The sequence below is a fragment of the Alligator mississippiensis genome, chromosome 9 (genome assembly GCF_030867095.1).
Source record: "Alligator mississippiensis isolate rAllMis1 chromosome 9, rAllMis1, whole genome shotgun sequence".
Lineage (NCBI taxonomy): Eukaryota > Metazoa > Chordata > Crocodylia > Alligatoridae > Alligator > Alligator mississippiensis.
In genome coordinates, this window is record NC_081832.1 from 2,629,623 (window position 1) to 2,643,864 (window position 14,242).

Here is a 14,242-nt window from a genome sequence, read left to right on the forward strand (position 1 = left end):
GCGCAGCCCGGCTCTCCTGACAGCTTGGCTGGGCTAATGCTTCGCTTGGAGAGAGCGCGGAGATGGCAGATGACCAAGGCGGGGGGAAGCGAGGGGGTTGATGGGGGTGCGTGTGAAATGAGGATGCTCAAAAACGGACTCCGCAGGGGCTGGCATTAAACCCCAGCTTGGCATTGGCAGGGAGGGCTGCACAGCTTAGCAACGGAGCCGGCTGCGGAGGGATTGATTCAGGGAGGATCTCGGCTCCCCGCGCTCCCGGCAAAGTGCGCAGGCTTGAGCCGAAGCCCCCCGGGCGCGAACAGGCCTGATTAGCAGTCTCTGCTCAAGCGCTGAGGAGCAGGAGGTGCGGGGTCAGGCTGGAGGGGCATCGCAGAGCGGCTGGAGGGGTGTGCTGGTTTTGAGTGGGGCCGCGGGGCCAGGAGCGAGGTGCCCAGAGAACCGGCTTCTCTCACTGGCTCTAGCAAGCAGTTGACAGGATCCACCGTGACCTTCCTGCAGGCGAACGGGCCTCGGCAGCTCTAGGGTGCATGCAAAGCTCCAGCCGGAGCCGCTCCACGGAAACCCGCAGGGTCGTGCCAGCCTCAGACCCACGTCCGAGGAGCATTAGGCCATGGATGTCTGCACGAAATAGCTCTAAGGCCACGGCGTCTGCTTGGAGGACAAAAGGACATGCTCGTGGCTAGGACGCTGCAGCGGAGCCACCGGCACGACGCCCGTGGGTTACCCCCGGCAGAGAGGCAGTCCTTGCTGGACGCATGGCTGCTGGTAGCCAGCCTCGTGCCATCCAAGCAGGGGCCCTTGTGCACAGGACACGTGGGGGCTGTGCTGGGGGGTAGAGCTGGGGCATCTGCAGGCTCTGCCCATTGCAGCTGCTGGAATGGTCCACGGGGCTGGTGCAACCAGGGTGCATTGGACAGCAGCCTGCACCAGCCCCAGCACCATGGGGCAGAGCCCAGCCCTGGTGCAGGGCGTCCCCACAAAGCTGTCATGGGGTGGAAGGGAGCAGCTGAAACCCCAGACCTCCCCGGCCCCCTTCTCTAACGCTTTCTGCGCCGCTACCCCCAGTCTAATGGAGCAGCACGGTCACCGAGGTACCTGCTCCCTGCCCTGCCCCGACCCCGATGGAAATGCCGGCAGGCCCTTAATTCATGCTGACGCTGCAGAGCGCGCTTGCGGCCGTCTGCCTCCGCCCGTGCTCCCCGGGGATGGTTTCGCCGAGCCAGGGCTGTCGCTGCTCATCTGTCTGAGCACGCCGGGGTGATATCTACATTGGCTCCGGCCCGCCCGCCGCCCGCGGGGCACAGAGGATCTGGGGAGATTAAGGCAGATTAGCACACGGGGCTTTTCCCAATGCCAGATGGTGCTGCATGGATCCCAAGGTGAGGTGAGGGCAAGGCCTGGGACCTGCCCTGGCTCCGGACCTCCAGGACAGGAGATGGACTGAATTCGCACTGGGGTCCCCCAGGCCGGCAGAAGATGCCATGGCACTTCTCTGAGCTTCCTCTTGTGTCCATACCCGGGGTTTAGCCTGTGGGGTGGACAGACAGGCCAAGGCTAGCCTGGCAAGGGCTGGGTGGGGGCACTTAGTGCACATCAGCCCTTCCCTGCAGCTGCCCTGGGTATGGGAGCTAAACTGAGGCAGTGACTCCTGGGATTGCTTCCCACCCATCCTTAGCCTGGTATAACTTGTTTGTCTGCCCGAGCCTGGCGGGGAGCAAGGGGCCTAGGACCCGTTCTCCAAAGTGGCTCAGCAGCCCGAGTATCACCCCCCACGGCGCCTGCAGCACCCTCCGCTCCTGGCCTGGTGGCTCATCCGCCACGGCTTGTGTCTGATGAGCAAGTCCGCAGGCCCCTGGGCCGTCCCGTCATGGATCCCAGCAGCACCAGCCCCGTTAAACAGCAGGGTGCAACGGGGATTCGGGGTCTGGCAGAGCCCCGAGGTCCCACAGCAGGCAGGAAATCCCCCGGCCGCGGCCATGCAGCCGGCCAGCCCCTCTCCGCGTCCTGCCCCGAGCAGGTTTTGGTTTCCCAGGCCTGGGCTGTCCTGGGGGGGCACGGCCAGGCCCGGGCACTTCGCCTTCCCTTCCCTCCCACCGGCAAGATGCGGCGCGGCTTATTCCGCCAGGAAAACATGTTTTTGTTGCTGGCTGAGTAATTTCTCTAGGGCAGAAACCAGGGCTGGTGACAAAGCTCTGAAGACTTCAGGAAGCCCCAGCCTGCCTCCGCTCCCAGCCCTGCCCCGGGGGACTGCTGCAGCCCCAGTGTTTTTTTGCACCGTGCCTCCGGCCCCGGTGGCCTCTGCGACCTCTCTTTGTCCACCCGCAATGACTGTGGGGGGCTGCCGGGCCGAGGGGAGCCCCCCACCCCCAGCTCACGCCTTTGCTCAGTCCAAAGCTCTGGCTTTCCCACTAACCACCCAGCCCACTCCTTTCCCAGCTGTCACCGGCTCCCTCCTTCCCCCACATCCATTATGCCTCCTCCCCCGGAGGAGCTGCCTTTCGACCTTTTGATCCCTTGCTCTGTTCTTCCCCCCCATCCCCAAGAGTCCCCCTTTCTGCCGGGGGACCCCTCTGCTCCAGCAAAATGCACCCGCCGCCGCCCATGACGGGGTTGGGGGGAGACTCTGGAGGTGGGTCGTGCTTCAGGGAGATGTGGGGAGACCACCCCAGCCCCTTGCGTGGACCCAGCTGCTCCTTCTCCCATTGCAGCGGTGGGAGCAGAGCAGCTGCACGGTGGCCGGCGCGGTGCCCCGGGGGCAGGGGGGAATTCCTTCCCAGGCCCGGGGCCTCTCTTCCAAGCTGTTCCCACGGCGGTGGGTGGGGCGAGGGCAACCTTTGCCCCTATATTTTGAATCACGGGGGTGATGGCAGGCTTCAGATCCCCACAGACGGATGCTCTTGGCGGCTCGGTAGCCCACGTGTCCGAGCCGGGGAGCGAAGTCCCGGGGCCGGGGCATGGCCGCCTGCGGTGCTGCAGCTTGGGCACCAGGACCCCTGCAAGGCTGGACCCTCGGTCCCTCTGGGTGTGGGAGGCAGAGATCTCTGAGTCGCCCTTCACAAGCTGCCAAGAAAAGAGGATGCCCAGGGTGGGAGAGTGTGAAATTCCTCACATGGGAGGAGGGAAGGAAGGTGCACAGAGGTCTCGGGGTCTCCTCCCACCGCATCTCACAGGGGCTGGCCGGCGTGTATGCGTGCCATTGCTCTCGGATGCAGAGAGTCACAGCCGCCCAGCCACACATCCAAGTCCCCATACTGCAATGGCGAAGCTTGCTCTCGCACGGCTCGAGGGCAAGGCTTCTGCATCTGAATTCTGGCCCCGCGGTCACCCCGGCTGCAGCTTGGCATCAGCTGGGGACTTCCATGATGGCCAGGAAACTTGCTACGCTCCTTGTGAGCCTGGCAAGACCCTGCGACGACTGGTAAATTTTGGTCTCAACCACACCCTGAACACCAGCGAGGAGCGGGGAAGTTCGCAGCAGCTGGGCAGCACAGGGCACGGCGAGGCTGCAGAGACTTTCCAAGCGGATCGAGCCACCGCTGAGTGGAGGCGTCGAGGGCTGGGGGATGACCCTGCCATTAGGCCGGGGTGCTTGTTGAGGCCCCCAAATGTCAGCGGTATTTATGGGAAAGAACAGGACGACCCTCCAGCGCAGCCCCTGTGCTTAGCAAAAGCCGACCCGAACCCTCACTCTGGGATACCCAAAGGCTGGGAAAACACAGGTGGCAGCTGGGGGAGTTGCTGAATCTTTCCCAGAGAGGGGTGGCTTAGAGCAGGGAGTTTCTCTTGCCTTTCGCTGTCCCCCCACGGGTGGGATCGTGGTTTCTAATGTCTGGCCTGAGCAGGGTTTCGAACGGCAGCGAGGTCCCCGGGAGAAGGGCCCTGCCTCCCCAGAGAAAGGAAGACAGATTGCGTTTGCCCTTGGTCCCGGGCTGGGGATGCGCGAGGGCCTGGGCAAGAGGCAGTTGCCTTCTGCGCGCAGATGTCTCTCTGCAAAGGTCGCTGACCCTCAAATCCTGCTGCAGGAAGTCTTGCCATGTCCCAGCGCCGAGGCGGGGGGGAGCTGCCCATTGTTTTCTGTCCTCCACCCCACCTCTTTCTGCTCCGCTGCCTCCCGCTGCAGCCCCCAGTGACCCCCACGCAGTTCCCAGCGCCCGGCGGAGGAGCCTTGTCAGCTCTGTGCCATGCTCCTTCCTCCCCGTGGCGCCAGGTCTTCTTCAGCAATCTTGCCCTCTTCCCCCACGAGGAGCGTTTGGAAAGAGGAACTGTCCCCCAGCTGCCGCCCCATCTGGGGCTTGGGGCTATTTTGGGTTCGGAGAAAAGAGGAAGGCTGCATCTGGCGCACGGCAGTTCTGGCGACTGGGAAAGCGATACCCTTGCAGGAGGCCGGGGGATCCGGGGGGCTAGGAAAGAGGAACCCCTCTTCCCCTCGCTGGGGGCACTTCCCTCTTGGCTCCTGAAAGGTGCTGAGACCGCGGCCTCCCAGCCCCCATGCCGAGCCCTCAGACAAAGAAAGAGGATCTTGTTCACCTGATGCACCCGGGGGGGTTTCCGGCTGCTGCAAGCGGTGACTGGCTCTTCCTGTGTAAACTCTCCAGCCACGGGGGCAGTCCAGTGACCTAAGCCCCGGGCACCACGTTGCTGGAGCCTGCAGCTCTTCTGGTCTGATCCTGAGTTGTGACTCAGCCCCTCGCCTCTCAAAGGGCACGAATCTGCGTGCCAGCCAGGGCGAGCACTTTGCAGGCAGCCTCTGACCTTTAGGGATCTCCTGGCATTTGAGAGGGAGGTTTGCCTTGTGGCCAGAATTTCTCCTTCCCTGCACCAACACGTGGCTGCGGCTACCTCGTCCCCAGAAGCAGATGCACGAATGCTGGCCACCATCCTGTGACACAGCAATGACCTCTGCTCTGGTGCTGGCTTCAGCGGGGCTGGCAGGTGACCTGTGCATCTCAGGATCAGGCCTTTTATTTGAGCTCAGACACCATCCCCGTGGAGACAGGGGTCCCTTTTGGAAATGGGGCTTTGTGCGCCCTGAGCTGCTGGGCTGCCCCTTGGGAAGCCGACGGGAGCAGCTGGTGGCACCGAAGTCAACACTGGGAGATAAACCAGAAACCCTTTAAAAAAAACAATTGGGTTTTTAATGCTGCTGGGCTTTGCATGGGGACCAGACACCAGCGTGCAGGGCAGGATGCAGCCCTGCGTGGCATCGTTTAGGGGTGGCGAGGGAGGACATGATCCACAGCGTTGCCAGAGCTCAAAGAAAAGGGATGGGGTGTATGAATAGCAGGTTTTTTTGGGCTCCGAGTGTCTCTGCTCAGCCCTGGGCAGGAGGGGAGGGCTGCGCTGGGAGACGTGGATATCAGCTGCAAGGGGCCATGCATCTCTCCTAATGGAGAGGCAGACAGGCGCAGGGACAGGCGAGGAGGTTACTCGAAAGCACCCCCATGCCGCGTTACTCGAAAGCACCCCCATGCCGCTCTGCCCTCACTGCAGCCTGGGTGCTGGCAGCTGGGGGAAGCATGGGGGTAACCCAGGGTGTGCTCACAATGCAGGCTGGCCCTCCTCATTGTTACTGCCCGGTGATGATGGAGGGCAGGGGGCGATGCCCTCTGCGCCACTCAGGACATCGCCGGGCAGAGAGGGCCACGGCCAAAGGGCTGTGATCCAGCTGGTCCCCATGCCGCGTGGGGGAACGTCTCCGATGGAGACCCTCGGCTCGGACTCGCCCCACACTGCCTGAGGCTGTAGAGATCCCTTTCTCTGGACTTTCCCCCTCGGGTAGACGGCACCCCTGGCTCCCCCGATGTGCGTCATATGCTTCGGGAAAGCGCTCGGCCACGTGTTTACCACCTACCTGGCCGCCAGTTACAAGTCCCAGTTCCGGAGCTGGCCTGTGGACTTCCGATGGGACGAGGCCGGCTGCCACGGCCCCCCAGTGCCGCCCTGCCCGGCCACTGCGGGAGGAAAGCCGTGGGGACCCCCCGCGAGTGCAGAGCGCGGGCACACCGATGCTGTCCAACGCTGCTCTCTGCTTAGGATGAAGCAGCTGCCTGGCCAGCTGGCCAGCTACGTCCTGGCTCGCTCGGTGGGCCGGTGGCTGCTCTACCCCGGCTCCATCTCACTGTTGCAGAAAGCCCTGCAGCCCTTGCTGGTGGAGGGGCAGGCCCGTCTGCTGGGGCAGTTCCACGGCAAGCGGGCAAAGCTGGTGGCTCGTGATGGCAACCAGATAGACACCATGTTCGTGGACCGGAGGAGGAGCACGGCGGGCAGCGAGGACCTGGAGCGAGGGAAGCGGCTGGTCATCTGCTGCGAGGGGAACGTGGGTTTCTATGAAGTAGGCTGCCTGGCCACGCCGCTGGAAGCCGGCTACTCCGCCCTGGGCTGGAACCACCCCGGCTATGCCGGGAGCACGGGGCTGCCCTTCCCGCAGCACGACGCCAACGCCGTGGAGGTGGTGGTACAATACGCCATGAACCGCCTGGGTTTCCAGCTCCAGGACATCCTCCTCTACGGCTGGTCCCTCGGGGGCTACGCGGCCACCTGGGCCGCCATGACCTACCCGCAGCTGGGTGGCCTGGTGCTGGACGCCACGTTTGACCACCTGCTGCCCTTGGCTTTGAAGGCCATGCCCAAGAGCTGGAGCAAGCTGGTGGCCCGGACGGTGCAGCGGCACTTCAACCTCAACGTGGCCGAGCAGCTCTGCGCCTACCCGGGGCCAGTGCTGCTGATCCGCAGGACCATGGACCAGGTCACCGCCACCCACGTCAGGACCATGGATCAGCACGCCGACATCCGGTCCAACCGCGGCAACAAGCTGCTGCTGCGGCTGCTGAGATACCGCTACCCCGAGGTCATGGTCCGGGACGGGGAGATGGCTGTGCACCACTGGCTGAGGGCCGTCAGCCCCACGCAGGAAGCGGCCGTCTGCAGGTACTACCAGGTGGAGGAGGACTGGTGCATCGCCCAGCTGCAAGCCTACAAATCCAGCCTGGGGCCTGGAGACGGCTTCCCTTGGAGGGTCGGGAAGGACACGACCCCTGGAAGAAGGCAGCAGCTGGCCCTGTTTCTGGCTACGAAGTACATGAAGAACGTGGAGGCCACGCACTGGACTCTCTTGCTGCCCAACGAGTTCCAGATGCCCTGGAAGCTCTAGCTGGGGGGCGGTGGGAGACGAGCCCAGGAGAGTCGGGGGCACAGGCTAGGACACAAGAAGCCGGGCTCCCCTGTTCAATGCACTCATTGTGCCTGTTTGCCGTGATTTCAGTCTGCGGAGTGATACGCTTTGCAGGCTCTGCAGGGATGGATTTCACCCCAGAGGCGGGGAGCAGACGGCTGCAAAATAAAACAGTTAAAAAAACCAAATCCCCTGCGAGACCTAATTGGGAATGACTAGGTCATATGAGTAGGTCCTGGTGGGTTGGGCACAGAGCAGCCCACTGGCTTCTCACCTCTCCCACCCACCTCGCGCGGTCCGTCCCTCACCGTGCCCCTGCTGCCAAAGGCAGCTGTGATGTCACAGTGCTGAGATTGTGACCTCACTGTGCTGGGTGGCGGGATCAGGCTCCTGCTCTATTTTTCACCTCCCCTAATCTGGCCTGTGGGTCTGCTGGGAGTGGGGCATCAGAGGCAAAATCGCCTCACCCTTCTTTTTCCACCCTGCTGGTGGAGATACGGCCCTGGAGATGTCTGTGGGGGAGGCAGGCAGCCCATCTCATCGGGGTTGTCATCCCCTTCTGATAGCTCCCGTGGCACCGGGACATCCTGCACGGTGCTCAGAGGGTGCTGCAGAAGCCGCACAATGCAGCCTGGGGGGCTTGTTCTGGTCACGAGGCTGGCTGCCGACTTAGACACCGTTACAGGAGAGCGTCACGGCGGCTGAAACACGAAGGACGCCAACAGCAGAGTCCTTCTGTCCAAGCCTGAGTGTTTGAGGTGGTTTTGTACTTCCAGCACCGGGTTGCAAGGGGAAGAGGTGAGGGAGATGAGAACGGGGCTGGGGGAGGTCTCTCTAGGAGGGTGTCGGGAGGTTGCTGGCAGGCCTGTGGAGGGACGGGGGGTCTGCCAGGGCCTGGGGGAGCTGTGTTTTCCAGACTGGCCTGTGATGGAGCAGGGACCCCTTTGGGCACAGCCCTCCAGCAGCCCTAGCTGGCTGGGGAGGGGGGAGCACAGGAGGCACCTTGCAGGCCTGCTGCTGTCACAAAGGGACCCATGGGTCTCCTTGGGGGCAGCCTGGGCTGGGGCCCAGAGGCAGCAGTAGCCCCCAAGGAGAGAGCAGGCGGAGGGGTCTCTGCCTTCACTGCAGGAGGCTCGGCCGGAGGCCGAGGAGCAGACACGTGCCATTCTCCTGGGAGCAGCTAAGCGTGAGGCTGACCCATGTGGGCCATCACCCCGATGCCCCCACTGGGGAACGGCCGGCAGCCGCGGACCCGCTCTGCAGCCAGGGGCGGCAGACGTGGTAGGCGACAGATCCTGGGAACTTTGACGGGGCCAGGAGACCCCCGGGGCTGGGGCTGGGGGAAGGGAAACAGGACCAGAGCAGGTAGCACGCGTAGGGATGGGAAGGGCAGTGGAGAAGGGTAGGGACAGCACTGTCTGATGCTGGGGGAGTCTGCAGACTGCATGCCCCGAGCTCTGGGCCGGATCCTGAGCCCTGCGGTCGGGCAGCGGGGTCAGACTCGCTTCTCTCACCCCTGGCCCATGAGCCGAGCGGGGGCTGTGGCCAGCCCCAAACACAGTGTGACAACCGCACGGGCTCCAGGGGAAGGCGTGGGCGGGTGAGGGGGGAGACTGCTGCGGCTGCGGAGCAGCTCTGCTGCCTCGTGGGGAGATTGCCATCTCTCCGCAGCAGCTGTTTACCTAGTGGGAAGCTGGACCCACCCTGTGTTTCAGCCACCGCATCGCCCCCTCCTCCCGCAGGCCCCGTGACAGCCCTGCTCTGGCTCCAGATGATGCCATTTCTGGTCGCTGGCTGGGGCATCTTCTCCAGCCCTTGCCTCAGCTGGCCGAGGGGCAGGGTGCTCCCTGGTACGTGCCACGAGCGGACAATGAAATCTAGGCCAGGGCTCTGCAAGGGGGCACCGAGCCCAACTCCTCTCCGATTCCCAGCAAATCACCCGAGCCTGACATGGAGGCAGCGCCGGCTGGAGCCTGGGTGATGCATCTGATGCCAACCAGACCAGAGTCCCACGGGGGCAAATGCTGCAAGGGCAGAAGGTGTCGGAGGCAGCAGCAGGGCACACGATGCCCGGATACTCATGGTCTATATGCTTTTAGGAAGGGAGAAGTGTTGCGGCTACGCCCTGCCGGAGCAGAGCTGGCAGACAGCGTCCTACCCTGCGGTGCCCGCAGCTTCCGTGAAACATGGAGCCATTCCCCGGGACGCAGGCTGGCTTCCACCCACCGCCTCGAACCCCGCGGGGTGCCCCTCTGCCCTTCACAGTCCGCCTGCTCTCCTCCTACGCTCCCTCCCCAGCTGCTCTCAAAGCGCAGGGCGCGGCGGGGAAGCCGCGTGCTTGCGCAGGGGGTTCGGTGGGTGGAGGGGAGAGAACACAGCGCCTACCTGGAGGCACAGGAATCGGCCCATCAATTATACATCCCCTGCGCACGGCCCCATGCCAAGGGACCTGAAAGGCCACGGCCGGGCCTGACGCAGGATGTCACACTGCATCGCTTAGCATCGAGCAACAGGAAAGGCAAGCGGAGGAGGCAGGCGGGAAGAGCCCCAGCCGTGAAGGGGAACATGGGGGCTGCCTGCAGCCAGCCAGGCTGCAGCGGGTAAAGGGGGCAAGGGCTTGCAGAAATGAGTCAGGCCCAGCAAGAAGCATTTGCAATGAGTTTGCTGCCGCAGGCGGGAGGCACCGGATGATCTGCTACCAAATAGGACCTGGCTGTGACGAGACACTTGCAGGGTAACACTTCTAGCTGTGTTGCTGCTATATTTACCCCACCGTGGCATACGGCAAAGTGTGTTTCTTGCACCTTTGACCAGCTTTCCTTTGTACTCTGCCCACAAATTCGTTTCCAGTCCTCTTGAGCAGCTTCATGGTGACACCAGGTAACATCAGAGAAGCAGTCGAGCACAAACAAGCTTCCTTCTTCCCCCTAGAGCTGGTACTGTACTCCACCTCCCCACCCAGGCCTGGGCCAAAGAGCAGGGAGAAGAGGTCAGGTTGTGCAAGTGTCAGCGACTGGTTTAAGGTCCTGTGTCTTGAGACCCTGTGAAATTAGGAACAGGGCCTTTCTACCTCTGAGAAGTGGGAGAATCGTTCTGTGACTCACCCGGGTCTCGCTCTCATCCCTCGAGGGGGCTGAGACCGGACTCTACTGAGATACGAGACGGGACTTGTTTTTTGTGCAGTCCAGCTTACTGAGGCCCTGTCAGGAAAGGGGATTTTTGCCCCCCTCTTTTTTGCCTTAGTTTTGAGCTCCTGGGGCCAGCCTTTCAAAAAGCACCGCGACCCAGCAGCTGGCTTTTCACCAGGCAGAAGGCAGGGCAGGCTGGCATCTTACTAACTCAATGAGGCACAAGCTTTTGTAGACAATGCTTACTCGGTTGGGTGCATGGTTTTCACTCGGAGCTGAGTCCTGTTTTAAAACCTAGCCTGCGCTGACGAAGACCCTTAGCTTTACCAGGGACAGGATCCTAGAAACAGCGCAGTGGAAAATGTCAGACACCCCAACACTTCCCTAAGACAACTCGTGTGTCAGTGGCACGGCGTGTGCTGGACAGGGGATGGTGTAGGCCTCGGGGCACTCATCTTGCTGGCCGCTCACTAAATCATCCTGTTCTTGCAGACCTCTGCGGCTGACTCCTTGCCTGCCCAAGGTGAATACCTCTGGCTCCTTTTTTGAAAACAAGTGGAGTTTTCACCTTTTCCAGGGGTGGCTGATTTTGAGCAGTGCAAATAGTCCAAGTGGCAGAAAACGGGAAAGTGAAACTAAGTAGAAACAAAAAGCCGGTTGATGTGGGCCTGCAACCCACCTAATGGAGAAACCCACAGAAATGCAGCAGGCGGGGGCTCTTCCGATGGCTTCCAGGCTCTTTTCGGGAAGGGAGAAACGGAGACAGTGCACGTACACCCACGCTGAGTTTGTGAGCTGCCTCTTGAAGTGCCGGTGAAGCTTGTGTGTGTTTGCCCGGCTGGATGGGACAGCAGTGAAACCGAGGCCAGGCAGTGAGCTGCCATAGCATCTGGGGGGCGAATGGGACCGCTGGGGTTGGGTGGGACCTGCAGCCCCTTGCGCAGGGCGCGCTGTTCCTACACCCCCCCCAGGCAGACACCTCCCTCCCCAGCCTCCTGCTGAAAACCGCCAATGAAGGAGATGTTACCCCTGCCAAGAGGCAACACAGTGAAAAATAGGGCGCACAAGTCTTTCTGGTGTCAACTTCTCTGAATTCCTGCCAGCCGAGGCGTTCCTTCTACCTATACAACCAATTTAGGAAATGAGTTTGTCATGCTTGTGAGGCCCCTCTAGCATCTGGGAAGCACACTGAGATCGGAGTTGGAAAGTTCTTTTATTAGCAGTCTAATATGATTGTTAGTTATTCTCGATAATGTCAGTATTGTAGCAAAACGAGGATTTCTGCTTCCCTTTGACGTCCTCCCCTAAGCTACAGAGCAGCCTGTTGCTCTCTAGCCTGCGCTCTGCTGCTCTGCACCTGATATCCATTCTGTGTGTCGAACTGTGTCCGCGTGCGTGCATCTCTCTCGCACACACCCCTCTTCTCTGACAGATGTGTTCTCAACTTGATGCTTGTCTGTACGGCTTTGGATGATTAGCAGGGTGAGGTGTTCCTGATCAATAAGGGGTTTCTAAATTCTGTGGAGACTGGCTGGCTGCAGCCTGGAAATGCTTCCTTGTGAATTAACGAGCTCTCCCGAGAGCGAGTCCTTCCCTCGGGAAGCCAAGGTAGAATTCCCCTTTGGCAGGAGAGAAGTTTGCCTCCTCCTAGGCATGGGATAGAAAGCCATATGGTGACTAACAGCAGGGTTGTCTTCAAGTGACCTTTTGGGTCCTGCCCAGAGCTGAGAATGAAGGCACAAATGCAAAACCAACCACCAGCGGCAGGTTCCCTTTGTGGCGGGCACGGGTCTAGGCAAAGGAGGAAGTAGCTTTGTTTTTTTTGCTGCTTTGGGGCTTGGCCTCTACACCCAGGGGCCTCCCAGGGGAAGAGATGGTTTTACCACTATCATGCAATGACGAACCTGGTGTTTGGGAGCCCCCAGAAAAGAGAAGGAAATAAGGATGGGAGTCAAATGGATTTTCCTGTGAATTCTTTTTCTGGGTGGTGGCAGGAGGGGGGTATTTCCAGTGACTAAAGCCCCGGCGGTGATTTTTTTTTTTAACGGAAACACATTGCAACTTTGGCTTTATGTCTAGGTCACAACAGGAGTGGAAATTAATAATAAAAACGACAGAAATAGCACTTTTTCCAGGCTGCTCTGAGCAGAGGGATGCTTGTGCTGGTGCTGCCACCTTTGCCTCAAACGAGGGCAGAGCAAGCCCAAGGAACTAGGAGAGGCCGGGCTTTGCAGCTTTGCTCTTTTCTCCTCCGCTGCGAGTGGGCTTGCTGGGTGAAATGACTCTTAGAAAACAGAACCAAAAACGACGAAACCTGCGCCGAAGGCTGAAAAACAAAACTCGATGGGTTTGGAAGAGAATCTTTTTTATTGTATCATGCCGTACCGCCCCGAGGGAGTACCCGCTAGCTGCAAAGTGCCTCGGCTTTAGCTGTGCAGCGGATTAAGGACCCGGCAGTCTGTTGAGTGGAACGGTTCTGTGCTTGGGGATGTCCCCGCTGATCTACACGCTCTCCCATTTCCGCGACAGGGTGTCTGTCGGAGCCGATTCTGGTTTGGGCTACAGGCTGGCACGCAGCCGACGCTCGAAACTGGTTTTCTCTCACAGTCTGGGAAGGCAGTGTTGTTACTCACACGGGACGTAGCGCGGGGGGGAGTATATTCATAACTCCTATGCAGACCGCCACAAGCGGCAGGTCCCCGGAAAGCCCGAAGTGTTTTTACGGTCCGTATGGTGGAAGTCAGAAGCAGAAGCCCGAGGGTCGTACATGACGAGCCGGTGCAAGAGGCTCATCGTCTGCCCCCCGGGCGCTCCTCCCCGTGCAGCCGCTGAGCATTCGAGGGACGTTTCCCCGTGCAGGGAGGGAGGCACCAGCTTTGTTTGGGGGTGGGAAACCAGCCGGGCTGAATCTGGCCGGCACCGGCGAAGAGCCGCGGGGCCCAGGGGCTGCGCTGACCCCCTTCTGCTGCCGCGGCCACCGAGCGGCTCGAGGGAACAGGCCGGCCCCGCTCAGTAACGCCCGTCGGTAGCTGGCCGCGGGCTGCTGCGGTTATGCCTGGCGCTGTCAGGACGGACTGCGTCGCTCTGCCCGGCGCTCGCCCCATGGGTGCGCCTGGGCTGGTGCGGACGGGGCCGAGCCTGCCTCGGGGGTGGTCGAGAGGTGCCTGCCGGCCCCGCGCCTCCAGGGTCTGGGTGCTGCGGGGAGGGGACCAGGAGAGGGGGCTGCCTCCCGCTGGAGCCCCCAAAACCCCTGCCCCAGGCCCACCCCACCCTGCCCTGGAAACCTCCATCCCCTGACCTCACTCCCTCCTGGCCCCGCCCTTCCTCATGACGTCACCATGCTCCACCACCACGCTTTTACATGAGGTCACTATGTTCTGAGCCCCGCCCTGCCAAAGGTCTGAGCCCCGCCCCTTCCACATGCCTCCACCCCACGGGCAGGGCCCCACCCTTTCTGCATGACGTCACCAGACGCTGGGCAGCCCTTTCCACCCGCCTCCACACTGGGTCTGAGCCCCGCCCCTTCATACGTCATTAGGAGATGGGTCCCGCCCCTTCCACATGCCTCCACCCACGGGCGGGTCCCTACCCTTTCTGCATGACGTCATCAAACTCTGGGCTCCGCCCTTTCCACATGGGTCTGAACCCCGCCCCTTCGTACGTCATTAGGGATGGGCCCCGCCCCTTCCACATGCCTCCACCCCCCCTTCTACATGACGTCACCAGGCTCTGAGCCCCGCCCTTTCCACACGGGTCTGAACCCCGCCCTTTTATACGTCACCCCTTCCATCCGGCATCGCTCCAGGATCTGAGTCCTGCCCCTTTTGCATGACGTCACCAACGCCCTTCCGCACTCCTTTCTCCCCTCAAGACTCATTTGTAGGCGGGGCGGGGAACGTGGCGTCGCGGCGGAAGTGACGCGAAGCTCCCGCGCCGCCCCGGA

At 61.6% G+C, this 14,242-nt stretch overlaps 1 protein-coding gene and 1 long non-coding RNA gene across 2 annotated transcripts; one reads left to right on the top strand and one right to left on the bottom strand.

Annotated features, from left to right (window-relative positions):
* The first annotated feature begins 5,607 nt into the window (after positions 1–5,607).
* ABHD16B (abhydrolase domain containing 16B) lies at positions 5,608–7,337 on the top strand. Its single transcript, XM_006273074.4, has one exon. It carries the CDS (start codon positions 5,801–5,803, stop codon positions 7,148–7,150), a length of 1,350 nt encoding a protein of 449 aa, XP_006273136.2. The 5' UTR covers positions 5,608–5,800; the 3' UTR covers positions 7,151–7,337.
* A 5,310-nt stretch (positions 7,338–12,647) lies between these two features.
* On the bottom strand, positions 12,648–14,170 carry LOC132243418 (uncharacterized). Its single transcript, XR_009454990.1, has 2 exons — positions 14,081–14,170; positions 12,648–13,494 (listed from the first exon to the last, which is right to left on the bottom strand). It is a non-coding gene; the product is annotated as an uncharacterized LOC132243418 (long non-coding RNA).
* Positions 14,171–14,242: the final 72 nt, after the last annotated feature.

Coding starts and splice junctions, on each gene's coding strand:
- ABHD16B (XM_006273074.4), top strand. CDS start 5,801: ATGTGCGTCATATGCTTCGGGAAAGCGCTCGGCCACGTGTTTACCACC.